The sequence below is a fragment of the Colobus angolensis genome, unplaced genomic scaffold (assembly GCF_000951035.1).
Source record: "Colobus angolensis palliatus isolate OR3802 unplaced genomic scaffold, Cang.pa_1.0 Scaffold341, whole genome shotgun sequence".
Classification (NCBI taxonomy): Eukaryota; Metazoa; Chordata; class Mammalia; order Primates; family Cercopithecidae; genus Colobus; species Colobus angolensis.
The window spans coordinates 1831123-1858768 of NW_012116722.1; the positions used below are offsets into that span (position 1 = coordinate 1831123).

General features: G+C 41.7%; 1 protein-coding gene across 2 annotated transcripts in view; it reads left to right on the plus strand.

The window, feature by feature from the left end:
- Window positions 1-4058: 4058 nt before the first annotated feature.
- NPR3 (natriuretic peptide receptor 3) overlaps window positions 4059-27646 on the plus strand; it is a 78854-nt gene continuing 55266 nt past the window's right edge. For both annotated transcript variants that reach the window (XM_011952561.1, XM_011952562.1), the window contains exons 1-2: window positions 4059-5363; window positions 17267-17389. In XM_011952561.1, the coding sequence (XP_011807951.1) occupies window positions 4589-5363; window positions 17267-17389 (898 nt within the window). In that variant the 5' untranslated portion in view covers window positions 4059-4588. The remainder of the gene's footprint in view (window positions 5364-17266; window positions 17390-27646) is intronic.

Below are 27646 nucleotides of genomic sequence, written 5' to 3' on the forward strand. Positions count from 1 at the left end.
CAATGATATGAGAATTCTTCATGTCGCTTGCAAATCTCATGCCAGTATTCAGGTTAAATCACAGACTATACATTTTTCAGAAGTCTTTCTAAATGTCACTTTGCCTCAGAACATCTTCAAAGAAGTGAAAAAAAGATTGTAGTTGATAGAAATCTAAGAGGATTATAATAGAGAAATAACTGTGTGTTTTCAAAAGAACCCCTTAAGGTCACATTTAGCTGCAGCTTCTGATGAAATTGAATCATAAATTTAATTAGAAAAAATATAAAATTACTATTATTTATAGTGCTGGAAAATTAAAATAATAGATTTGTATAATAGAAGAAAAAGGGTAAGTTAATGAAGTTCCTGCCAAGGAAAGTGAGAACCCAGAGGCAAAGTTTTACTTTAATTTTTTGGCATCCATTGATTTTTTTTTCCCCACTTCTTGAATAGTTCCCTCTAAAACAGCAACTGTATGTAAAGAATGAAATCTCAACACTCATTACATTATAGAAATGTTCTTGAATTATTTGTAATGTTCTTTCATCTTTTCTGCCTCTAGGGGGGAGTGTGTTTTCAACAATTCTGGCCTCAGAAGGTATTTTATTGTGGGCCACAGGCTTCACAGGGGTATTCTTGAGTACAACTTTAGGACTGGCTCAACAAGGGAGAAAAGGCCCCTTGAAAATCTAGACAGGTTCTTACTTTAGAGGTTGCAGCCAGGATGCCAAGGGAGAAGAGTTGCAGAGACTGTTATGGTTGGTGGAGAAAACTTACTTCTGATAGAATTTCTAATACACTTCAAAGAATCACATGTTAGTTTCCCTATATTAATGCTGTCGTTCCTGGTAGTGAGAAATAACATATAGACAGTAATTTCATTTCGTAGAGCTGAAAAATGAACCGTTGAATACTTTATAGAAAACTTGCCACCTTATTGTAGTAGCTTAAAAAAAAAAAAAACAACGAAACATGGTTTGTGGATCTTAAGTAAAACATTTCTAAACCTCATAAAAAGTTTATTAGTTTTGGAAATATCCTGTTTAGGGCTAACATCGTCTTTCTTTCAAATGGCTAATTTTCTTTCATTTTGCAGCATTTTCTGATAACTTTCCTTTGGTTTCATTCAACAACTGAAGCCAGAAAGGAAGCACCTAGTAAAAAGGTTACCACTCTTTTGAACGTTAAAAAAAATTCTTATTTTTTCCCCATTTCAGTGTTTTACAGAATTGAAAGAAATAATATTTAAAAATTGAGTCAAAGAAATGAGTTATTTCTATTTTTCCTTTTTTTTTTCTTTTGGTTCATTTTTGTGACTAAAGTGCTGTAAAAATTCTACTATAAAATGTTATTTTTGGGTTTATTGTGCTGTTTTAGCCTCAAAACTTAGCTATATATATATATAATTGATATAAAGAATGTTATTATTTAGAGTAGGAATTAACGTTTTTCCTAACACTTTTACATGATTTAACTGGTGGTCCATGGTTTGTTTTGAATCCAATCCAATTTAAAAATATTCTCAGGGGATGAAGAGGTATTTAAGTATATAATTTATACTGTTTGGGCCTTAATTCATCTAGAGAGTAAGGGGTGTCAGGCTGGGTGATTTAAGTCTTCTGGCCTGAAGATTTAGAACAGCATATTTACACAAACTTTCAGTTGGTTGCAAAAATTCTAATTTGATGGAAAGTAAACAAACCCATAACACTGAAAACCATACACTTACATTACTTGGTGGGTCCTCCTATAATCTTGTGACTCTTTTCATTTGAAAAGGTTTTTAAAAAATCTTAATTGTTGCTCCTTGGAATTCGTAGGGGGTGTTCTGAGCCTCAGCAAAAGCATAACACTGGCATTTTTTTTTATTCGTTCCGCTGCATGGTTTGGGGTCTCTTCCCTTCCGCAGCTTGGTCTTGTTGGTGCTCTTAAGTGTGGCAAACTGCAAGTAGAGAGCTCTTGTCCAAAAGCTGCGGAGAGGCTACTACGGGCACTCACCCTAACTTAGGCGCACTGCCCTGCTGTTGAACTGCGGGCGAGGTTGGGTTGCATCTGGGATGGGACAGGCGTTCACACTGGTGCCACTGAAACCCCAGACTCTCCGCATAAACCCACACCACACACAGCAGAATCATATCGCCATTGGCTGGTGTCCCCCAGACACAGGGCATACCTCGGAGTAACAGGAAACCCTGGTTCCTTGATGTTTCCTGGCAACCAGTTTTGAAATCCATTAAGAGCCTTGGAATTCATGATTTAGCTCTTGTTTTGTTGTTGTTCTTTTTTTTTTTTTAATCTATGCTGTCATAAACGCCTGCCGTTCTGCAAATTCAGGAAAGATTTAATTGCTGTGAAGCACTAAATCTCAATTTCCAGTGTGTGTGGATTACCTGTTTGTGGAATTAAATTTTATATAGATGTCTCTTTTGCTCCTGGTTAGTGGCGCTAATTAAATAAATGGAAATTCTCGCAGGAATTAGAAGCTCCTACTTAACAGTGAAGATTTCAGGATCACAGTGCATAATCTGAAACCTAAATGACCCAGAAGCTGAAACGTTACCCATAATCACATTGACGTTTCCAGAAAGAGTGATGAGAGTGCTGTTAAGGGCGGCGAGCGCTGACGCCAGAAGTTGCCATATCTCCAGAAACCCCAGTTTGCCTTTTTAACCTTCGCAAGTGAGAACCAGAGCGCGTTAAGGCCTCCGAGTGAAAAACGCAGCGTCTGGGACTGCCGCACCGGGGTTGAGTCGGGTGCAAGTTTCTGCCGAAAGAGGGCGTTGGTCTGAGACTAAAAGAAATTTGTGGACACGGACGCCTAGTTAAATGAAAGACCATTTTAACACATTTTCAATGTATTTAAATGTGCGGGACTTAATTGTCAGAATTCTCCCTCCTAGTGTTGCACGTTCACATTGCAAAAGACTTGCGGAAGAAGAAGGTCCAGTTCCGTTTTGACCTGCCCAGCCGCACGGCGGACTCCCGCGATGCTCCTCTGGTCACGGACTTCTCCAGAGCCGCTTCCCTCCGGTCTCCACTGCTGTTGTGGCTGTGGCCAGTGATAGGACTGGGTCTCCGAGGCAGGACCTTTCTTGGCGTCGCGGAACCCCGGCACAGTGCCTGGAGCGCTCCAGATGAGGAGCGGTTGGATCTTTGAGCGCTCAGGTTGGAGGGGGAGCGTGTGTCGTACCCGGGGGACCTACCGGGAACGTTTTGAGAAAAGCAGTCCCTTTATTTAGGTACCTGGTTTAGCAAACAAAGCACCGAGGACGCTTTGGGGATGCTTTCCAAGCTTTGTGACACCTCCAGAAGTTGAACCGTTCGCTCGCCTTTGGGAGCAACAAGTTTCACTTTCCTGCTCTCAGTGAGCTGACGGAGGGTCCATGAGCTGGGACACTGTGACCCCGGCACCGCTGCGATTCCAGCGCGAACCTGCGTGGCCCAGCGGGAGGGGGCTGGCGCGGGGCTGAGGAAGGCGGGGTGTGGGTGACGCCCGGGCCAGGCGGGCACACCAGGTCCGCGATGGAGCCATCTGCACTGGGACTTGGTCCTTGTTCCCTGACCTTGCGCCTAGGGACCAGGAAGGTCAGGTGCTCGCCCCGCGTCGGTGAGTCGGGAGGGAATGTGGCCGGAACCAGAAAGGTGAGAGCAAGCGGCACCTAAGGATTATTGCACTGAAACCACAATTTCTAGAACCACCCCTTTCCCCAGTCCTGTTGTTGTTGTTTTCTTTTTTTTGCACGGTTTGTGTGTGTACGTGTGCGTGCGCGCGCGCATTTCTCTACTTTAAAGCACATTTCCTTTTTTAAAGCCAGAAGCTGGAGCTGGCAAGGGAGAGGCTGGGATCGCAGAGGCACGCGGCGTGGTGGGGGCTCCTGCCGGTGCAGACGTGGGCGATTTCAGCTTTAAGGAAAAGGCCGAGGGCCGGCGGGGAGTGGTGGTTAGGGACAGGGGCGCGATGGGTAGGGAAGGGGTGCGGGGAGGAGCCTTGATGTAAGAATGTTAATGAGAGACTCCCCCAGCCCAGCCCCCACTTCTTCCCACCCCTACCCACCCCACCCGCTGGAAATACAAGCCCGGCCTCGGCGCGCCATGTGTGGTAACACGCTCAGCCGCTGCCACGCTATTTAAACGCGGGCTATGGATCCAGGAACCGGCGCGAATCAATGAGATCAAACGCGAGGGAGATGCATCGTCAATTACAAACACTTGGACAAGTCTAACTTTTTTTTTCTTTTACAAAAACGCTTTCAAAAGCAACCTTAGCAACGCCCAAATAAGAAGCCACCTCTAAGCAAAATAGTATATGTATAAAGGGAGGGCGAATATAAACAAATATATATATGTATATTACAGACGCACAGGTTTACACCCGGTAAACTTTTTCTTTTTTTTCTTTTTCTTTTTTTAAGAAAAACTAGTGACATTGCAAAGAAGGACGCTTCCTCTCTATCTTTTGGCGCATTAGTGAAGGGGGTATTCTATTTCGTTAAAGCGCCCAAGGGGGCGCAGGGACCTTGGAGAGAAGAGTGGGGAGGAAAGAGGAAGGGTGGGTGGGGGGCAGAGGGCGAGTCGGCGGCGAGGGCAAGCGCTTTCTTGAGGCACGATGCCGTCTCTGCTGGTGCTCACTTTCTCCCCGTGCGTCCTTCTCGGCTGGGCGTTGCTGGCAGGCGGCACTGGTGGCGGTGGCGGTGGCGGTGGCGGCGGCGGCGGGGGCGCGGGCATAGGCGGCGGACGCCGGGAGAGAGAGGCGCTGCCGCCGCAGAAGATCGAGGTACTGGTGTTACTGCCCCAGGATGACTCGTACTTGTTTTCGCTGACCCGAGTGCGGCCGGCCATCGAGTACGCTCTGCGCAGCGTGGAGGGGAACGGGACAGGGAGGCGGCTTCTGCCGCCGGGCACTCGCTTCAAGGTGGCTTACGAGGACTCGGACTGTGGGAACCGTGCGCTCTTCAGCTTGGTAGACCGCGTGGCGGCGGCGCGGGGCACCAAGCCTGACCTTATCCTGGGGCCAGTGTGCGAGTATGCAGCAGCGCCAGTGGCCCGGCTTGCATCGCACTGGGACCTGCCCATGCTGTCGGCCGGGGCGCTGGCCGCCGGCTTCCAGCACAAGGACTCTGAGTACTCTCACCTCACGCGCGTGGCGCCCGCCTACGCCAAGATGGGCGAAATGATGCTCGCCCTGTTCCGCCACCACCACTGGAGCCGCGCTGCGCTGGTCTACAGCGACGACAAGCTGGAGCGGAACTGCTTCTTCACCCTCGAGGGGGTCCACGAGGTCTTCCAGGAGGAGGGTTTGCACACATCCACCTACAGTTTCGACGAGACCAAAGACTTGGATCTGGAAGACATCGTGCGCAATATCCAGGCCAGTGAGAGAGGTGAGCAGGCGCGCGTCCCGGACCCCGGGCCCTAACCCAACCGCTCTCTGCGGCTCTCCCTGCACACCCCTCCACTCTGCAGACCCCACTCCCCCTTGCGGCGCTGAGGGCAGGTACGCGCGGGCACTCGTTCAGGTATGCGCTGTGTGGCTGCGACGACCTTTGACGACCGCCCGTCGCGGTCGAGGGGTGTACATAGAGGGTCCCAGGGAGGTGAAGGGGTTAGGAGGGGAGGGCGTCTGAGCCCGCAGCTCCTGCGTGCCCAGGTCCAACAGGTGCTGTCAAACCACTTGGGTGCTTTTTCTTCCCGGTTTCCACTTTGCCAGCACTGGGCTGGCGATTAGGGGGCGTACTCCCAGTGACTGGTTCCATCCACGGTCTGAAGCATCCGAGACGGAAAGAACTTGTTCCTCATTCCTTTGCCGGCTTGCGCCCCGACTTAGTGCGAAAGCGTCCGCGGACTTCTCGCAGCCAGGCGTCACGGCTTGGCTGGCCTGCTCTCGGGGTTTCCCTGACTGTTGTTTCCACACACCCCAGGTTTCTTTTAAAGGCTTGTTGAACCACCCTTCTCATTCCTTTCGTTTCCCTTCCAGCCCCTTATAAACGAGCTTCTGTGGTTTCCACCAAAAATGCCCCTGTGTGTCTGAATTCTGGCTGCACTCACTTCCCCCGGCGTGTTCTGCAACGCAGTCTCTAATGCGCCCAGAGCTAAGCTTTGCGGGAGTACCTTTAGAAGAAACGGGCGCTGAATCTTCTTTCCACCTGTCCTCCAAGTTTTCTCCATGAATCTTTGGGTGTTGGAATAAAACCCAAACTGAACAAAGAGCTCGAGGCTAAGGATGGTGGCTATGGCTGCGGGGAGCGGGTGGACGCGGACGTGTAATCGCCGGTGTGGCCCATTTTACTGTAGGGTAGAATGTAAGGGAAGGCGGGCTGAGATCCCAGCATAGCGGCCATCCCTCCTCCCTCCAGTCAGGGATTAGGAGCACAGCGATGAGGGAATACGGTCTCTGCTCCCCCTCGGCGCTCACGCGCCTCGAATGTGAGTGGTGCAATCCCGGCAAAGCTCCCCGAGACCCCAGTGCCACGCGGATGAGACGGAAGGGGAGCGGAGCTGAGCCAGGCGCAGGGCGCGTCCACAACTTGGCATGGCCGGGCACCTGGGCGTTGGTCGTAGGGGACAGCGTAACCTGAGGCCCAGGGCCCCAGGAACAGGTGAGAGTGAACAGAGACGCCATCAATATTGGCGCTGCAGTCACCGCCTTGCCATCTTGGCCACCTGGGACTCAACCTTTAGAGCAAAGAGGCGAGAGGTGTTTGACAGTAGGAATGCCTGGCCAAGTTTTGAGCTCTCGAACTCCAGGCTGTCTGTGCCGGGTCCCTGCCAGCCAAGCAGGCGGGGCGCGGGCTTTGCCGATTATGAAAAAGGGCACGTGTGTCCAACGGCTGCGGGCTTGCCACGCCTCGGCAAGGAACCCACATCTAAGCTCCCAACCCGCAGTCGCCGGGCTACTGCAGCCTCCATGGGGGAGTCTGCGACCCGGGCTGCTATGGTTCCCGGAACCTGCTTCTTTAGTTCTTGGCTTTCGAGGGCTAGGAGCTAAAAGTCAGAGACTTCCCAAGGTGGGCTGGGGCTTGGGGTGTGTCCCCCTACGGGCGAGATCCGCGGTTTGCTGACTTGTCCGTAATGCCACTACCCTGTAGGTCCCAATGTCGGGGGCTGCCCCGGCGCACGTGGCCTGGGATACAAAACCAAGGGCGTGCGTGAGCCCAGAGGAGGGCAGATCGCTGCCCGGGCCCCTCAGCCTCACAAGTGGCTGAGGCCTGGGACTGGGCGGACAGCAGTGCCCTGGTGGGCCTGAGGACTGGTGCGCCCCGGGCTTCAGAGGACTAGGGCTGCAGTTGGCTGCTGGAAATTATTTTTTAATTCCAAAAGCCTTATAGACGTTCCGAAGTCTCTTTGCTTTTTTTTTTTTCCTCCAAGTTTGCATTGAGTGGTGAAAGTTTTCTTAACTGACCTGTGTATTTTACAAGTGATAAGGTTAGTATTTTACAATTCGTACTCTAAAAAATATTTCCAACAGTGACCTGTCAGATATTTAGAAATAGGAAACACAACAGTTTCTCCTCTAATCGTCCTCGCCCTTCCACCCTGAAATTCCTTACACTCAAGAGAGAAAGTTGCCTAATAACAAATCTCTCTTAGGGGACCTTTTACAAACACATTGAAGTAACACAGTTACTTTACCATAAGAAGTTAATGTATTAAATAGGGCTTCGGTATATGGTTGCAGTGAAGTTTGTGGCTCAGTCACCGACTGGGGGATCTTGGACTGCTATGAAACCTCTGTTCCTCAAGCTCCTTAGGTGAAGTGGGGGTAGTCAGAGCACCCACGTCTTTGGGAAACTGGGAGGGTTTAGAGGAGCTAACCCAGGAATGTGTGAGAGCAGTGCCAGATGAATACAAAGTGCTCAATAAATGTGCGGTTTCATTGTAGTTATTATTTTATATATGATGATAATCACCTTTACCCCAACGGTGAGGCCATGCCATGGGAAAGAACCCTGGACTGAGATGCAGATGCTCTGGATTTGGCTGGTTTCCTTATGTGAATTTTCTTCTCTGTGAAGCAATGTATGGGGTGAGAACCAGGCCTCTTCAAACTGATATTCTCACCCAAGTGTGAAAATGCAGCTGACAGTATTTTTGCTTTTGAAAATTCCCTATTAAGCATTATGAATTAAAGTAGAGAGAGTTCCTCCCTCTTTTGGTGAGAACCCTGACATTACTTTTTTTTGGACTTAAGTTTCTCTTTAAAACCAAATCACAAATGTTTGAACAAGTAAAACACTGACCATACCAGCGTCTCAAATAATAATGCGACTAAAATTTCATATGGCGAAAGAAAAACAAAGGGACATCAATTATTCCTTCATTTTAAGGATTTACCATCTAAGTCAATAATTTAAAGTCTTTTTTTTTCTGTCATGTCTTTTGCTAATACCACTAAAATAAACAGACCTGAACAGATATTATTTTTAAAAACAATTATCTTTATTTAAAATGGATTTCCTTATACTGCCAGCTACTGCCCTGAGGATTCCACACACTTAACAATAAATTTAGTTTTAAAAAGACAGGCTTAGAAATAATTTTTTCAAGCAATAAAAGCCAGTAGTTGTTTTGTCGATGCACTTTATATGGTGCAGAACTAGAAGTATCCTAACGCAAGTGTTGTTATGTGAAGAACTGTAGTTGTATCCTTTTAGTTATTAGTATGTCATTAATCTGGACCTGCATAATGACTGTATAACATTATACAGTCGGTAGAGATAGAGATAACAGTATTTAATCCACACAAGAGTCATTTATTTTTAGAATTAGTCTGGGGTAAATGACCGAGTGGTCAGTCAGCAGCATTTTTAAGGAAAGAACCCATGGTAAGTGTAAAATAACTAACACAGCAGGGGAAAAAAGGAGCTTTGTAGGCTGCAGTGTGGAAATTCTAAAGGCCTTTGGAGTAGATGGAGCTTTATGAACAACAGAAATAAAGATTCAATCTCCATTTTGCAAACAATATCCATTGCTATGCAGTGTAGAAACAACCAGAGGGAAACCTTTTTTGAAAAAAATTAGATTTACTTTTTACCAAAGTTTAGTTCTACAGCTATAGAAAGTGAGAAAACTATACAAGGTTTATGAGGAGAAAAAGGTTCCTGTCTCTTACTCTCCATTTTTCACTCTCAATTCTTGTTAGCTGTTCCTGTATGTATTGGCCTTCATATCTCTTAATAACATGCTGCTTTCTTTTTCAGTTTTAGGTGTTATCTCTTGGAATCCTAGTGGAAGAAAATTCTCTTCTCGATCATTCTATTGCCTGTTAACCACACATGCAAGCTTTCTTTCCAGTCATCTTTCCAATATGGTTGTGTCAAAATTTTTCTCAGTAGGCTGAGGCAGGAGGATTGCTTGAGTTCAAGAGTTTGAGGCTATGGATTGCACTATTTGAATAGCCACTGCATTCCAGCCTGGGCAGTGTAGCTAGACCCCTCTCTTACACAGTCTTTTTAGTTAGCCCAGTATTCAGTACAAACATTATCATTACTTTCTAAATGATAGTTAAGGTTAAGTCACATAGGCTCCTATGTTGACATTTCCTTTTTTCCCCTAGTTATTTTTCTTGGAGTTAAAAAAGTCCATTTTTGTTTATTTGCTTAATTTCCTATGGATTTATAATTAAGTAATCTTCTAATTCTTTATTTTAAATCTCCTGAGTTTTTAAAAAAATTATGCTACTTTAAGTTCTAGGGTACATGTGCACAATGTGCAGGTTTGATACATAGGTATACATGTGTCATATTGGTTTGCTTCACCCATCAAGTCATCATTTGCATCAGGAATTTCTCCTAATGCTATCCCTCCCCCAGCCCTCCACTCCCCAACAGGCCCTGGTGTGTGATGTTCCCCACCCTGTGTCCAAGTGATCTCATTGTTCAATTCCCACCTATGAGTGAGAACATGTTGTGTTTGATTTTCTGTCCTTGTGATAGTTTGCTGAGAATGATGGTTTCCAGCTTCATCCATTTCTCTGGAAAGGACATGAACTCAGCCTTTTTTGTGGCTGCATAGTATTCCGTGGTGTATATGTGCCACATTTTCTTAATCCAGTGTATCATTGATGGACATTTGGGTTGATTCCAAGTCTTTGCTATTGTGAATAGTGCCATGTGTCTTTATCCAGCATGATTTATAATCCTTTGGGTAGATACCCAGTAATGGGATTGCTGGGTCAAATGGTAATTCTAGTTCTAGATCCTTGAGGAATCACCACACTGTCTTCCACAATCGTTGAACTAATTTACACTGCCACCAACGGTGTAAAAGTGTTCCTATTGTTCCACATCCTCTCCAGCATCTGTTGTTTCCTGACTTTTTAATGATTGCCATTCTAACTGGCGTGAGATGGTATCTCATTGTGGTTTTGATTTGCATTTCTCTGATGACCAGTGATGATGAACATTTTTTCACGTGTCTGTTGGCTGCATAAATGTCTTCCTTTGAGAAATGTCGGTTCATATCCTTTGCCTACTCTCTGATGGGATTGTTTGTTTTTTTCCTTGTAAATTTGTTTGAGTTCTTTGTAGATTCTGGATATTAGCCCTTTGTTAGATGGGGAGATTGCAAATATTGTTTCCCATTCTGTATGTTGTCTGTTCACTCTGATGGTAGTTTCTTTTGCTGTGCAGAAGCTCTTTAGTTTAATTAGATCCCATTAATTTTGGCTTTTGTTGCTATTGCTTTTGGTGTTTTAGTCATGAAGTCCTTGCCCATGCCTGTGTCCTGAAAGGTATTGCCTAGATTTTCTTCTGTTTTTTTTTTATGGTTTTAGGTCTAGCATTTAAGTCTTTAATCCATCTTGAATTAATTTTTGTGTAAGGTGTAAGGAAGGGATCCAGTTTCAACTTTCTACAGATGGCCAGCCCGTTTTCCCAGCATCATTTATTAAATAGGGAATCCTTCCTCCATTTCTTGTTTTTGTTAAGTTTGTCAAAGATCAGATGGCTGTAGATGTGTGACATTATTTCTGAGGGCTCTGTTATGTTCCATTGGTCTATATCTCTGTTTTGGTACCAGTGCCATGCTGTTTTGGTTGCTGTTGCCTTGTAGTATAGTTTGAAGTCAGGTAGCATAATGCCTCCAGCTTTGTTCTTTTTGCTTAGGATTGTCTTGGCAATGTGGGCTCTTTTTTGGTTCCATATGAACTTTAAAGTAGTTTTTTTCCAATTCTGTGAAGAAAGTCATTGGTAGCTTGATGGGGATGGCATTGAATCTATAGATTACTTTGGGCAATATGTCCATTTTCATGATACTGATTCTTCCTATCCATGGGCATAGAATATTATTCCATTTGTTTGTGTCCTCTTTTATTTTATTTTTGTTGAGCAGTGGTTTGTAGTTCTCCTTGAAGAGGTCCTTCCCATCCCTTGTAAGTTGAATTCCTAGGTATTTTATTCTCTTTGTAGCAATTGTGAATGGGAGTTCACTCATGATTTGGCTCTCTGTTTGTCTGTTATTGGTGTATAGGAATGCTTGTGATTTTTGCACATTGGTTTTGTATTGTGACACTTTGCTGAAGTTGCTTATCAGCTTAAGGAGATTTTTGGCTGAGATGATGGGGTTTTCTAAATATACAATCATGTCATCTGCAAACAGGGACAATTTGACCTCCTCATTTCCTAATTTAATACCCTTTATTTCTTTTTCCTGCCTGATTGCCCTAGCCAGAACTTCCAACACTATGTTGAATAGGAGTGGTGAGAGAGGGCATCCTTGTCTTGTGCCAGTTTTCAAAGGGAATGCTTCCAGTTATTGCCAATTCAGTATGATATTGGTTGTGGGTTTGTCATAAATAGCTCTTATTATTTTGAAATACATTCCATCAATACCTAGTTTATTGAGAGTTTTTAGCATGAAGCATTGCTGAATTTTGTCGAAGGCCTTTTCTGTATCTATTGAGATAATTGTGGTTTTTGTTGTTGGTTCTGTTCATGTGATGAATTATGTTATTGATTTGCATATGTTGAACCAGCCTTGCATCCCAGTTATTTTGTAGATATTTTGCACAGTTGGCCACTGTGGGTTCTTCAACATCCTCCTGGGGCTTCCATCACCTCTCTTTTGAGCTAGATCTCTGTGTGTTTCTCTTTTTTGATTATGTTTTCATTTTGGTGGTGCACATCCACCAAGAGCTTTCTGAGAAAGGATGAATAAGGCTGAAAGTTTGAGATGTTTTGTGACTGAAAATTTTCATCATACCTTTATACATAATTATAGTATTCTAGGTTGGAAATAATTTCCCTCAAAATGTGACAGTATTGCTTTACTGTCTTCTAAATTCTAACATTGTTATTAGAAATCTGGAATCAGTTTGGATTCTGAACTTATTGTTCGTTGCTTTGCTTTCCTGGAAATTTTTAGAATCTTCTCCTCTTCCTTGTGTACTCAATAGGCCTCTTTTATCTGGAAACTCATATCATTTAATTCTGGGAATACTTCTTAAATTATTTCTGTGATACTTGTATCCTTTTCATTTTCTCTATTTCCTCTTTCTAGGTTTTTTCTAATTTGGATGTGAGATCTCTTGGAATAATCCTCTACTTTTCTTACCTTCTATTTACCACCTATCTTTTTTTTTTTTTTGTAATTCACCTTGTTTGGATATTTCCTTGGCCACTTTTAAAGTTACTGTTGAGTTTTTCATTTTTGGTATCATATTTTCAGTGTGTAGGACATGGCATGCTCTGCTTTGCTTCCATGTAATAATATCCCTCTTTTCCTTCTAAATTTAGAATTAACTGGAAGATGGGTACAGTAACCAGATGGAGAATATGAATATATCCCTATTTTTGATAAAACCAGTTGAACATGGATTTAGATCTGTTTCCAAAAGGGCCTGCTTGCTATTACTTCCTCCTAGAATTAGGCAGGAATATCTACTAAATCACAGACATTGCCATTTAGCTGCAAATCTCCCCTGCTAACTCTTGACCATGTGACGAAAGAAGCCCATGATGTGTGCTCTCTGCAAACAGCCACAACCCAAAGAAGAAGGAAGAAAAGACTGAGCAAGCATACTCAGTTTTAGGCTCAACAGTCAGACATTTCACTTCTTTTCCTCTTGTTGGGGGTGAGGGGAGGGAAAATGAAAGCACATTGAAAGATGAGAAATGATAGCCCATTAGAGGTTTCTCCCAATGAAAACTTGAGGTTTTGGAAATAAGTATCCCCCCGATTCAGGGATACTACCTGGAATGTTTTTGATTCTCTGAATTGATACCTCTTTGCATTTCTCTCTGCTGTTCTTAGAGTGATTGCAAGAACATGATGCAATAGTGAGAAGTCATTTACAGAAGTCATTGTGGGAACCAGATGATGGAGGGTGGCATGGAACATTGAAAGTTCTTTGGCAAGGAGGATAAAATAGAGTAGAATGAGGAAAAGTCTATACATAGAGTTACACCATCGTCCCCTCTTTTAGAATTTTAACAATTTGACCCAAAATTAATATTTATGTATTTAACTATACTGAGATACAACAAAAACTGCCTTAATTAACCTCCACTTATGCAGGTCGCAGGATTAGCTGATGTTCTCTGTTCTCTATAAATCTTATCACTTGTTGGTAGATGCTGGCAGCTAGTAGAGTTCTCCTGAGTGTGCCACACACTTCTCATACTTCTTCATATATTTTCTTTTTTTTTTTTTTTTTTTTTTGAGACAGAGTCTTGCTCTGCCGCCCAGGCTGGAGTGCAGTGGCCGGCTCTCAGCTCACTGCAAGCTCCGCCTCCCGGGTTCACGCCATTCTCCTGTCTCAGCCTCCCGAGTAGCTGGGACTACAGGCGCCCGCCTCGTCGCCCGGCTAGTTTTTTGTATTTTTTTTTTTTTAGTAGAGACGGGGTTTCACCATATTAGCCAGGATGGTCTCGATCTCCTGACCTCGTGATCTGCCCGTCTCGGCCTCCCAAAGTGCTGGGATTACAGGCTTGATCCACCGCACCCGGCCTTCTTCATATATTTTCTAAGAGTTGTCCCCAAGTCTGTTGATGCTGGTTGTGCTTATTATGATAAATATGTAATTTAATTAGTTATTATATAAATTGATGAAACATAAGCAGGAAAAGAAAGTTATTTTAATTAAAACTATTCTAAACCTTTTGATTGTATAAAGGCAAGTTACTAAAAATACTTGCTGTTCAATTAGGCATGAGTGAGACAACCCTAAGAGATTGGGGAGCATCATAAAAATCTAGGATCGTGTACTCTGACTGCTTTGCCAGTGTCATTAGGTGCTTGTTCCAGTTTGAACTGAAACTGGGTGATAATGTGCATTATGGGTTTGGTTTATTCAAGAAAGACAATGCTCTGCCCATGAACTTGGAAATTAGGGCTTCCTTTTGAGTCTTAAATCACATGAACAACACAAAATGGATATCATCTAAAATAATCAAATCTGCTTAGATAGACACAGTGCCACTCTATGTCTCTCTTGCTCAGTCTAAGTGGATACTAACATTTACAGAAAGAATGTAGGCTGGGCCTGGTGGCTCATGCCTGTAATCTCAGCACTTTGGGAGGCCCAAGGTGGGCAGATCACTTGAGGCCAGGAGTTTGAGACCAGCCTGGACAACTTGACGGAACTCTATCTACACAAAAAGTACAAAAATTAGCTGGGTGTGGTAACATGCACCTGTAGTCCCAGCTACTTGGGAGGTGCTGAGGTGGGAGGATCACGTGAGCCCAGGAGATGGAGATTGCAGTGAGCTAAGATTGAGTCACTGCACTCCAGTCTAGGTGACAGAATGAGAGTCTGTCTCCAGACAAACAAACAAAATAATAACAACAAAAAACAAAACAAAGAATGTGTCCATCAGAAGGACTTGGTGGTGGTGGGGTGTCTGTTAGTTTGTTTTCTGTTGCTATGACAAAATACCACAGACTGGGTGATTTATAAAGAAAGAAGTTTATTTAGCATATGGTTCTAGAGGCTAGGAAGTCCAAGAGCATGGTGCCAGCATCTTGTGAGGGCCTTCTTGCTGTGTCATAACACTATGGAGGGCATCACATGGTAAGAGAGCAAATGTGTGCCAGCTCAGGTCTCTCTTCCTCTTCTTCTAAACTACCAGTCCCATCTTAGGGGACCCACCCTGATGACCTTATCTAATCATAAGTATCTACCAAAGGCCCCATCTCCAAATACCACCAACAAATGATTTTGAGCATTAAGTTTCCAACACATGAAATCTAGGGGACACAACCAAACCATAGCAGGAAGAGAGAGAAGGAGATGGACCAGGAATTTAAAAATAGAAAAAAAGTGCCACAGAGGCCAATGTTTAGGGAAACTTCAGGCAAAGTTTAGGAAAGCTGGTCCTCTGGCCCTTGGACCCTGCCTGTTTGGTCCTGGACCAGATATATCTCTTAGATGGATGCCTAGGGTCATCAAGTCCTGGTGATTTTGACACCTGAATCCTCTACTGGCCTCCCTGATTCTGATTTCATCCTTACTTGCATCCTACTGCTTATAATTTGTCTCTTCAGTTAGCATGCCCAGCTACAGGACATGTTGACACAAATATATTCATAACCATCCTGGACCTCACTGAATTTAAATAGTATGCGTTTCAGATTACCTACACATATCTGAGTTAGGTTATTGGAAACTTGCCCCTAAGGAATGATTCTACTCTCTATATGTTGACAGAATCAGGTTCTGCATCTTGGAATTGAGAGCCAGATCCTGGACTATGATCACTTGCTCGAAAAATGATGAGGGCTGCTTGGTGGCCAGTCAGCCAGAACTTCCCGGAACCTCCTGGAGACATCTACTCTTGGAATCCACATTCTTCAAACTTGTCCAGCCTCAGTCCCTTGTTGAATGTGTTATGGGACACCTTGACTCTTTGTTCATTTAAGAGGCTAGAATCAAATCAGAGGTAAAACAAGGGTCTAAGTCATAACAAATAATTAGGAGTTTTTTTGAAAACTTTCTTACTGAGGCATCTTGGAATTGATTATCCCAAATATATACCTATACTTTCAGGCAGAAACAATACCTACTCCCATTGTTATAGATCTTTAAGAATTTTGTATTGTTTTAGAAACTTTTTCTCTAGAGCTTTTATGCTGTACACCGAGCCCTTCTGGGGTATGAAATGTCAGAGTCATGATCTAACACTGAATTAACGTGTGTAGTAAACTAAATATCAACAAGAGCCCAACCTCCATGGAGGTTGCCAAGGCCGCTTTGGCATAGCCTGAAGTTTGTTTTACGTCTTTCAGCACCCATGCTTTTACAAAGAACATACACATCTTGGAAGGCTGGCATGCATCGTGATAATGCGGTTTATAGCACCCAGGTCTCTCCAGGTCTCTCTGCACAGTATGTGTGCAGCAAAACACAGTGGATCTGGTCATGGAGGCCTGGGTCTATCAACAGGGATCAAATGGACTGGGTAATGGTCAAGCCCTACTTCACTCTAGCCTGTGTAGCCCTTATATGGTAGGCAACAATATCCAATTTGAGAGGCTTTTGAATTGTGTGAAGCCTCTTGAATCCAACAGTGTGGATATAAACTGAGAGAACAGGGGAGAGACACCTGGAATCTTACAAATGATTTCTTATGTATGTTGAGACAACCTGAAAATAATGTTTTAAAATTCAAACAGCAGAAAGCTTGTAGCACTCCCTGAATCCTCTGATTTGCCAAGTGAATGTTCTCTCTAAAATCATTAAGTTTGCTTTTTCAGGACAGTTCATTTACTATGCTATTAAGTGTAAAAAGCAGTTGACAATTTTCACTATCTTATATTGGGCAAATCTGGTGATTTATTTGACACAGTTTTTTTAAAAAAAGAACTTTTTTTTTTAAAAGAAAATGTCCAGAATCCAATCCAGCATCACACATTGCAGTCAGTAGCCTATTCCTTTAAACCTCTTTCAGTCTAGAATGTTTCCTCAGCCTGTCTTTGTTGTTCATGAAATTGACCATTTTAAAGAGCATAGGCCGATTTTCTACAGACCATCCCCCAAGGTGGGTTTGTGACTGCCTCCTTCTGATAAGATGTAGACTGCCCATCTAGACATTTTGGTCCTTAGAGTGTTATTCCAGGTGCCCCATGAGTCTGTGTTCCCATGGTTAGTGATGTTGGCTTCCATCTCTTGGTTATGGAGGTGTCTGCTAGGTTCCTCCATGGTCCATTTGTAGTTAATAAGTGATTGTGAGGAGATACTTCAGGACCATACAAGTATCCCATTCCTTGTCAGATGTCCCTCACTGGTGTCAGCATGCTCCAAGTGCTCTGCAAAGGGGTGCCTCATGTGTGTTGTTTGTTCCTCCCCTAGTGGTGATCATGTGTGCGAGCAGTGACACCATCCGGAGCATCATGCTGGCGGCGCACAGGCATGGCATGACCAGTGGAGACTACGCCTTCTTCAACATTGAACTCTTCAACAGCTCTTCCTATGGTAACTCTGCTTCCACTTTCCCCTCCTCTGCTAAGATTCCAAGAGAGGTTATCAGATGCCGATGAATGGTGGGTTGGATAAATAATATGTGGTACATAAACATCATGGAATACTATGCAGCTATATAGAAGAATGGAATCATGTCCTTTGCAGCAACATTAATGGAGCTAGAGGCCATGATCCAAACATGATCAGAATAATTTCAATGAGATTTGGGCAGAATTTTTAATAGAATGGAATAGACTAGAACATAACACTACTGAACAGGTAAAGGTGTGTCACACTTAGCATGTGTATTGTTTTAGAAAGCTTTTACTTTAGTAATATTATTGCACATTTGTGTGTATATGTGCATGTTACACCTATGTTTACAATGGGTCACAGTGTGAAATAAAATAACTGTTATTGCAAATTGAGGTAAAAATCATTTGAAAGCCACTGTTCCCAGTCCCCTTTCTTTCAGATTACTGCACCTTAAACCTCTCCTATACAGAAGTTATGAGTCACTAATGTATAGAGTTGAAAGCATTTAATTCCCTATAATGAATCTGGGGAAGTTTGCAGGGTTCCTGTTATGGAGGGTGATTAAGGAGATCATAAAGATAATAGGTACAAGACATTTCTCCCCCAAATGTGGTTAGGGCTCTCTCCGAAGCAGACAGCACAGGGCTACAGAACATTTTCTCAAACGCTGCATGCTGGCTGCTCAGAGTGGAGCAGTTGTAAGGGAAGTGTAAGTGTGTATATCACAAATGGCATGTTTATACTGAGCTTCACTTCCCAGTTCTTGCTGATGAGATATAGTTGGACAGGATCTAAACCTTAAAACATAAGCCCCGGTTTCCTGCTCTGATATCCTGGCTTACTGGAGCAGTACATCATTGTGCATATACAGATAATAAAACACACTTATCATGGAGATAAAGAAAAGTTGATGAAACAAAAGTAGCCACTGCTTCCTGTAGCGGATAAAATCGGAGATTTGAGGCTTGCAAGATAAACACCCTATTTTGCCCTCCTTGCTGCCATGATGGTCTTTTCCCCTCTGTTTCACACAAGCAGAGTGGTGGTTTCACTTCTTGACTCAAGATCAGCATGTAATTTTACTATGGGCTGCAGAGTTGAGTTCATTGAAATAATGGTAGAAACTGGTGAAAATGGAAAACACGTATGTTGAGTTTTGCAAGTTGGCAACTACAAATACAGAATTTAGAGGCAGTGCATGTGAATTTAGAGACATTAGGCCTGGCAAGTACCTAATACAAATGTTAGATACTAGAATTCCTCTCATCCACAGATAAAGCCTTTATTACTTTTCCCTGTTCATTACAATACATGAGTATTGTAGACGATTTAGAAAACACAGAAAAGCACAGGAAAGAAAACAAGTTATCATAATACTGCCACGCAGACAAAAGTACATTGATAATTTTTAGAAGTATGTACATCCTGCCTATTTTATAAATATATGTCTTACAAAAATATTCTTCAATATATTGATCATACTATTTATGGTATGGCTCTATGTTCTTTCATAATGTTGATAATCATCTTTTATAAATCTTATTTTTCAATATTGATGTTGTTCCCAGCTTTTTGCTATTAAGAACAATGCTGTGTTGAGTATACACACACATATACACACTCTCTCTCTCACATATTTGTACATATATATATTATCTGTAAAATAAATTTCTAGAAGTAGAATTGCTGGCTCAAAGGTTATGTGCTTTTAATGTTTTATTGTCCTTTTTTAGACAGGCTCTCACCCTGTTGCCCAGGCTGGAGTATAGTGGCGTGATCTTGGTTCACTGTAGCCTCAACACCCTGGGCTCAAGTGATCCTTCTACCTCAGTCTCCTGAGTAGCTGGGACTACAGGCATGTGCCATCAAGCCTGGTTAATTTCTTTTATTTTCTTTAGCGACAGGGTTTCATCATGTTGCCCAGGCTAGGCTCGAACTCCTGGGCTCAAGTGATCTGCCTGCCTCAGCCTCCCAAAGTCTAAAGGGACTACAAGCATGAGCCACCATGCTGCCTGCCATTTAGGTTTTGATAGATATTGTCCATTTTTACTTTTGCAGCAAAGTGTGTGATTATCTGTTTTCCTGTAACCTTGTCAACCCTGTATAATCTAACTTTTACCTTATTTTATTTAATTGAATTTCTTTTTATGTTTATAAGCAAAGTTTTGCAGTTTTCTCATTTATATTGTGCATTTTTCTTGTTGTGTTTGTTCTTAGGTATTTTATGTTTTTTGGTTGTTATTATGATCATGATCTTTTCCCATTGTATTTTGGAATGATATTTATGTAGAGAAGCAATGAGTTCTTGTTTATTTATTTTGCAAGAATTCTACTTATTAAGATCCTCTGCTCTAATAGTTTTTGTATCATTTCAAATAACAATGACAGTTTTTTTCTCCATTTTGATAGTAAACATCCTATTTCTTATTCTTTTCTTATTGCTTTGGCAATAATATCATATAACGGGGGTTATACTTTAAATTTTGACTTCTGTCATGAAGTAGATGGTAAAGTACCCTTTTATTCCTAGTTTATCAAGTCTGATTTTTAAAATCAGAAATGAATATTGAATAATATTAAATGCATTTGACCTGTTCTCCTAATAAATTAAAAATATTGGGCCACCATGGCATTCTTGCATCAAGTGTACTTTGTCATGATGGTTTTTTAAAAGATATATTGTTGAGTTTAAGTTTTTAGTGTTTTATTTAGGGTTTTGGATCTATATTCATGAGTGTGATTCAAGAGCAGTTTTTGGCTGGACTGCAGTGGCTCATGCCTTTAATGCTAGCACTTTGGGGGGCTGAAGCAGATGGATTACCTGAGGTCAGGAGTTCAAGACTGCCTGGCCAACATGGTGAAACCCTGTCTCTACTAAAAATACAAAAATTAGCTGGGCATGGTGGCACACGCCTATAATCCCAGCTACTTGGGAGGCTGAGGCACGAGAATCGCTTGAACCTGGGAGGTGGAGGCTGTAGTGAACGGAAATCTCGCCACTGCACTCCAGCCTGGGCAACAAGAGCGAAACTCTATCTCAGAAAAAAAAAAAGTCTTTTTTTGGGATGACATTGCCAGATTTTAATATCAGGTTCTTATTAGCTTTATAGAACTAATTGAGTCACTTTCCATTGTTTTCCACACTCTATAACAATTTTGATACCATAGGAATATTCCTTGAAATAAGAAAAAAGTTCAACTCTGTATTTGCACCTAAGTTCTTTCTGGAAGTAATTTTTGGACAACTTAAAAAAACTCTTCCATAGTGAAATAATTTCAGACATAAAAAACTTACAAAAAATGTAAGTTGAGAATCATTTATTGGAAATTCTTGGTATTAAAGTGTTTCAGATTCCAAGTTTTTATTTGGATTTTGGAATGTTTGTGTGATATATATACACATATATGTGTGTGTGTGTGTGTGTGTGTGTATATATGTAAAATGAGACATCTTGGAGATGGGACCCAAGTCTAAACATGAAATTCATTTATGTTCCATATACCTTATACACATAGCCTAAAGATAATTTTATTTTTTTCCCTAAGGATGCTGAATAAACTGTATATCGTGTGCCTGTGTTTTGACCCATCACATGAAGTCAAGTGTGGAATTTTCCACTTGTGGTGTTATGTTGTTATGTTGGTGCTCAAAAAGTTTTGAATTTTGTAACATTTTGAATTTCCCGTGTTTGGAGTAGGATGCTTAATCTGTATAGAGACTTCATGTACAGTTATGTGTTACTTAATGATGAAGATACATTCTGAGAAATGAGTGGTTAGGCGGGTTCATCATTGTACTAACACCATAGAAGGTTTTCATACAAACCTAAATGGCATATAGCTTACTACACACCTATGCTATATGGTATAGCTTGTTGCTCCTAGGCGATAAATATGTACAGCAAGTTACCGTACTGAATACTGTAGACAATTATAGCACAATAGCATTTGGGTATCTAAACATAGATTCTATCTAAGCATAGAAAAGGTATAGTAAAAATACAGTTTTATAATATTATGGGACTGCTGTCATATATGTGGTTTGTCATTGACTGAAATGTTATTTGGGGCTTGACTGTACATATTTTACCAAGCTTCCTCTAATGTTACCAAGTAACCATAGTACAATTATCAAAACAGGGAAATTAATGTTGGCACAATATTATTAACTAAACTACAAGCCTATTTGAAGTTTACCACCACTTCTGCTAATGTTCTTTTTCTGTTCCAGGATCCAATCCAGGATCTTACACTGCCATTTAGTTGTTGTGTCTCCTTTGTCTCCTCCAGTATGTGATAGTTCCTCAGTCTTTCCTTCTTTCATGACTTTGACACTTAAAACAAAAGTTTTCACTATGACCAAGTGGGGTTTATCCCAGGGATGCAAAGTTGGTTGTATATTTGAAAAGCAATCAATTTAATCCATCAAATTAAGGAAGTTAAGAAAAAAAAATCACATGATCATATCAATAGATACAGAACAAGCTTTTAACAAAATTCAACACCCATTCATGATCTTAAAAATAAAAAATAAAAAGTTATAAAACAAGAAATATAGGGGAACCTGCTTAGGTTGACAAAGAATACTACAAAAACCTCATAGCCGATATCACAATTAATGGTGAAAGACTGAATGCTTTTCCCATAATATGAGAAACTAAGCAAGGATGTTCACCTTCATTACTCATTCAATTTGCCACTAGGGGTTCTAGCCAGATAGACAGGGCAAGAAAGGAAAATAAAAAGCATACAGGTCGGAAAAGAAGAAAAAAGTCTGCTGTTTTGTGCAGATGTCATGGCTGTCTATGTAGAGAATCCCAAATAATCTACAAAAATTCCTTAAAGCTATTGAATGAGTTTAGCAAGGTCCCAAGATACAGGTTCAACATACAAAAATCACTTGTGTTTCTATATTCTAGCAATCAACATGTAGATGTCAAAATCAACAATATAATATCATTTAGTCAAAAAAGAAACATTTAAAAAATGTAAATTAAAAAAATCTAGGTCTTTTTTTTGCTGAAAACTACAAAACGCTGATGAAACCACTAACAAAAGAAATAAAAAAAGATCTATATTAATGAGAGACATACCTTGTTCATGAATTGGAAGACTCAACATGGTGAAGAGGACAATTTTTTCTTACATTGAGGTTAAGTAAATTTCTTATAAAAATTTCAACAAGTTTTTTTTAGATATAAGGAAGATTATTCTAACTTTGGCACTTTTCATGAACCCATTATGTTGTAGAATGTCTTCCAATTTTGATTTATCTGGTATTTTTCCACAATGAGATTGAGTTTGTGCATTTTGGTGAGAATATTGCAGGCATGATGTTGTGCCCCTCTCATTGCATAATACCAGTGCATAAGAAGCCATACTATATGACTTATTGCTGGTGATGTTTGGACAACTTCTTAACACTTCCTTTCCTATGAGTTTAATTTTTCTGCTTCTTGAAAATACTACTACACAGAGTTATACAGAATGCTGTCACACAACTTACAAAGTATACTTGGAGTTTCTGATTAGATCCTTTATATTTTACATTTACACCATATTTGCTCCGACTTTGTGCTTTGGTGTTGTTCTGCCAGAGAGGCTCTGCCAGGTACTAGCTGTTAACTCTAAGAGCTAAGGGTTAAGAGATGGTTAAGAGCTTAATCTTTAACCCTGGCAAAGTAACATAACTCTGCCCTCCCCTGCAAGCCTTAGTTTCTTCTAATGAGAATAATAATACTTATCTTATGGCATCAGATTGAGTAATAAATGAGGTGATGTATATAAAATACCTTGCAAATTTCTTGGAATAACTATTTAATAAATGTTAGCTATATTTTATTAGTCCTAGTTTACTTTGACCATTACACATAATACTTAAAAAATTATGTTAAGTTTATACATTTTTTTCTGTGGTGATAGGTTTATAGATAGATTTAAGGCCATACATTCTGTTATCAGGTTAGCCAATGTTAATATAATACATCCCAAGGACCTGGGTGCATTAGGAATTGCATCTTCATGCACCTAACCAAGAAGTCCCGTTGTAGTGATTTTAAACAAATGTAGAGATTTATTCTCTTACCTGAAACACATCCAGAGGTGGGAAGTTGAAGGCAGGGATGATGACTTCCTAATGTCATCAGGAGTCCAAGCTGGCTCTGTCTTCCTGCTACTCTCAATCTTAGTGCCTAAAATCCATTCTCAAGATCAAATATGGTGGCTAGAGCTCCAGGGATCATGTGTTAATTCTAGGCAAGACAAAGAGAAAAGACAACAGGTAAAAAGGGACCCGCCTGGATGACGTGGTTCTCTGTGAAAGGCTTTCCTGGAAGCCCCACTCGTTAACTTCTGCTTACATTTCACTGACTAGCTCTAGTAATAAGGGATATCAGGGAATGTGTGCTTTTAATTGGACTCACTGCTATCCTACATCAATTTAGGGATCTGTTACTAAGGAAGAAGACAGCGTGGATGTAGGAAGGCAACTGTCCATCTTCCACAGACTCTGAAGCACCTTTTTCCTTGGGGTAGAAGCAGTCAACAGAATCACATGGTGGGCAGAGTGACCTAGACCGAGCTTCTGCTATACATTAGTAGTAAAGGGCCTTGTTTGAAACTTTGTACCCCAATAATCAGATATATATGTTCATGAAAAGTTCTTCAACATCTGCCTCTCCCTGGGCCTCTTCATACCAAACCCTATACTTTTTCTAGGAAAAGGCCTCTATTTTATTTTATTTATTTTATTATTTATTACTATTTTATTTTATTTGTTTTTTGAGACAGTTTCACTGTTGTCACCCAGGCTGGATTGCAATGGCATGATCTCAGCTCACTGCAACCTCTGCCTCCTGTGTTCAAGCAATTCTCCTGCCTCAGCCTCCTGAGTAGCTGGGATTATAGGCACGTGCCACTAAGCCCAGCTAATTTTTGTATTTTTAGTAGAGACAGGGTTTCACCATGTTGGCTAGGCTGGTCTCGAACTCCTGACCTCAGATGATCCGCCTGCCTCAGCATCCCAAAGTGCTGGGATTACAGATGTGAGCCACCATGCCCGGCCAAGGCATCTAATTTTAGTCACTACTTATTTGATGTTGGATTGAAAAAAACAAATTGATAGTGTATCTATTTTTGCTAATTACTAGATTGTTTGGTCTTGGTGAGCACTCAAAAAAAGATTCTCAGATTTGCCCAAATTATGTGATTACAGGAGTTCAGTGGGTAATATATTATGGGATAATTCAAGTGATTGAAAATAAGACATAGGTTTTAAACATAGGTTTAAAAAAGTCTAGAAAGAAGGTAATATGTATTGCCCCATAGAGCTTTTAAAGGCACCGATTGACATTTTTGTCCATTGGCATTACCTACTTAGAAGGTAGGTTAGGTGGTAATTTATCTGGGCAATCCTGTCCAGAACTGTTATTATTGTAGAGCTTCCCTATCTTCCTGAGAACTCAGAAAGCACCAATTAAGATGAGAACAGAAGTATAGTAGAGATTGGTGATGCACACAAATTAAATTATTTGACTGGCTAAAAATGGAAAAATAACAAAAAAAGCAGGGAGAGATTAGAATTATGTTTTGCCATAAAAGTGATATGTGTACATTAAAGTCAATTTGGAACATAGAAAAAAGAAAAAGAATTCTCACATAATTCATCAATCATAACAGCTGCTAAACAGCATTTTGGCACTTGCCCTTCTGATATTTTTTCCTCTGCTACATTTGTTTTTAACGTTTTTGTCAACCACTGCATATACAATTTTAAATCTTAGAACACCCAAACTCTGATGAAATGAGTGTACGTTGGGGTGGGGCGTTGGTATTTGGAGTCTGGCTTGCATTTGGATCTTGCTCCTATCATTTATTAGCTAAATGACTTTGGGCATGTTAATCTCCTTGAGCCTCAATTTCCTCATCTGTAAAATAGGGATTGTACTTAAATCTTTTTCAAAGAGTTGTTATGAGAATTAAAGAAAGAAATACTGCAGGTTAGAACAGCTATGTGGAGCGTGCACAATGGTAGCCCCCATTAAGGGGTGCTGTTATTAACAATGGGTGTAATTGGACCAGCCTAGCCATGGCAAGCATGTGACGGTGGGTTGTTTGGAGAGGGTAGGGGTAAGCCAAGGAAGGCAGTTATTTTCTCTCTTTAAATGACCACCAGAGCTGAAGAGCCACAGTACTGTGGGACCAGGCCAGGTGAACGCTAAACATTCATTTCTTGGACAGATTCTGATGGCTCAGCTACTCATTCAGGTGATATATATTGAAAGTTTACTATGTGCTAGGTCCTCAGTAAGTACCAAGAACTACAGGATGGCACAGTTACCCCAACATGGGTAGCCTTTATTGGCTGCAGCTCTTCAGCCACAGGGTTGCTGGGCATAGGGCTTGGCGCTGAGCAGACTACTTTCCTCTTTCATAAGTATCCTGGACCCAGTGCGAGCTTGGGTGTTTAATACGGCATTAGTATCCACCACTCCTCTGCAAGTGCTGTCCTCAAGGTCACCAGTGAGCTTCTCATGACCAAATCCATTAGCCTTACCTGAGACCATGCTTCCATGCCTCCAAAGCTGTGCCACCCAATGGAACTTTCTGCAATGATGGCTGTGTTCTAGTCTGTGCTGCCCAATATGGTAGCCACTAGCCACATGTGGTGTTGAATGCTTTAAATATGGCAAGTGTGACTGAAGAGCTGAATTTTTAATTTTAATTGCATTTAAATAGTCACACATGTGGCTAGTGGCTCCTCTGTGAGACAGCACTGCTCTAGAGCATTCAATCTTGTCATCCATCCCTTTCTGGTAACCCTATGCTCTTAGTTTTGGCGACACAACATTCTTCTGGTTCTCTGTTAGCTCCTCTGTCTCCTCTTACTCTTCTTGCCCACTAAAAATAGCATCCCCCCAAAGTGTCTGTGCTCTGCCCTTCTCCCTCTGCTTTCTGCACTGTCTTTCATGTCTGGAGAGGCAGCCCCTGGTTTCTAACTTGGAGCCGTGTGGAAATGACACCCAGCACGGTCTCTAATCCTCACTCCTCTTTTTGACTTCGGACTAGTGTTTTTCCACCTTTAGTCTGGTGGTCACTTGAACATTCTGCAGTCGCCTTGGATTTACCATACCCCTAACTGAAATCATCATTTCCATGTCCTCCTAACCCCCTTCTCCTCCACCTGGCTCTGCTGCTGCTTTACTGATAACCTGTTTTCCTTTTCTCCTTGGCATTATCTGTGACGTGCCTCCCTCTCTGTTGTCCCTCACTCCCTAACTGTTGTACAGTCTTAGGATTCCTCATGCACAGCACTCTGCCTTTGTTCTCAAGGGCTGTCTTTTTTTGATAATAAAAGTCAAGGCTTATTGTTGAAAATTTACTATATTCAGAAAAATACCAAAAAGAAAAGAAAAGAAAAGAAAACTTGTGCATAATTGTAACCATCCCGAGAACCATTTTTACCTTTTTTGGTGTGACTTCCCACATATAACCTTCCCTAACCTCTTGCCTGGATTACTGTGGCTGTGAACGCTTCGTGTCTCCCCCACCCTAATCCACTGCTATTTCCCAAGGCTGATTCTCATCATATCACTCTTCTGTTCTGCTCATAAATCTCCAGAGGCACCCAGTTGTCTACTGCATTAAGTTTGTCCCCACTGATGGGGCATCATGCCAAGCCGACCTCTGCTTTCCTAATGCTCAACAGCCCTGATATGGGAGATAGTACTGACACACCACAGTTAGAAATGCCCACAAAAGCAGGAAGTCATAGTATCAGTTATGGTTAGAATAGATACCCATTTAGCTTGGCTTAAATTTATTAAGCACTACTCTTTCCATCCTTTTTTTCTAGGAAGCAAAACTCCAGGCCAGGCTCAGTGGCTCATGCCTGTAATCCCAACACTTTGGGAGGCTGAGGCAGGTGGATCACTTGAGGTCAGGAGTTCGAAACCAGCCTGGCCAACACAGTGAAACCGTGTCCATAATAAAAACACAAAAATTAACTGGATGTGGTGGTGCATGTCTGTAATCCCAGCTACTTGGGAGGCTGAGGCAGGAGAATTGCTTGAACCCTGGAGGCAAAGGTTGCAGTGGGCTGAGATCATGCCACTGCACTCCAGCCTGGGTGACAGAGAGAGACTGTATCTCAATAAATAAATAAATAAATAAATAAATAAATAAATAAATAAATAAATAAATAAATAAATAAATAAAATAAAAGGAAAGAAAGAA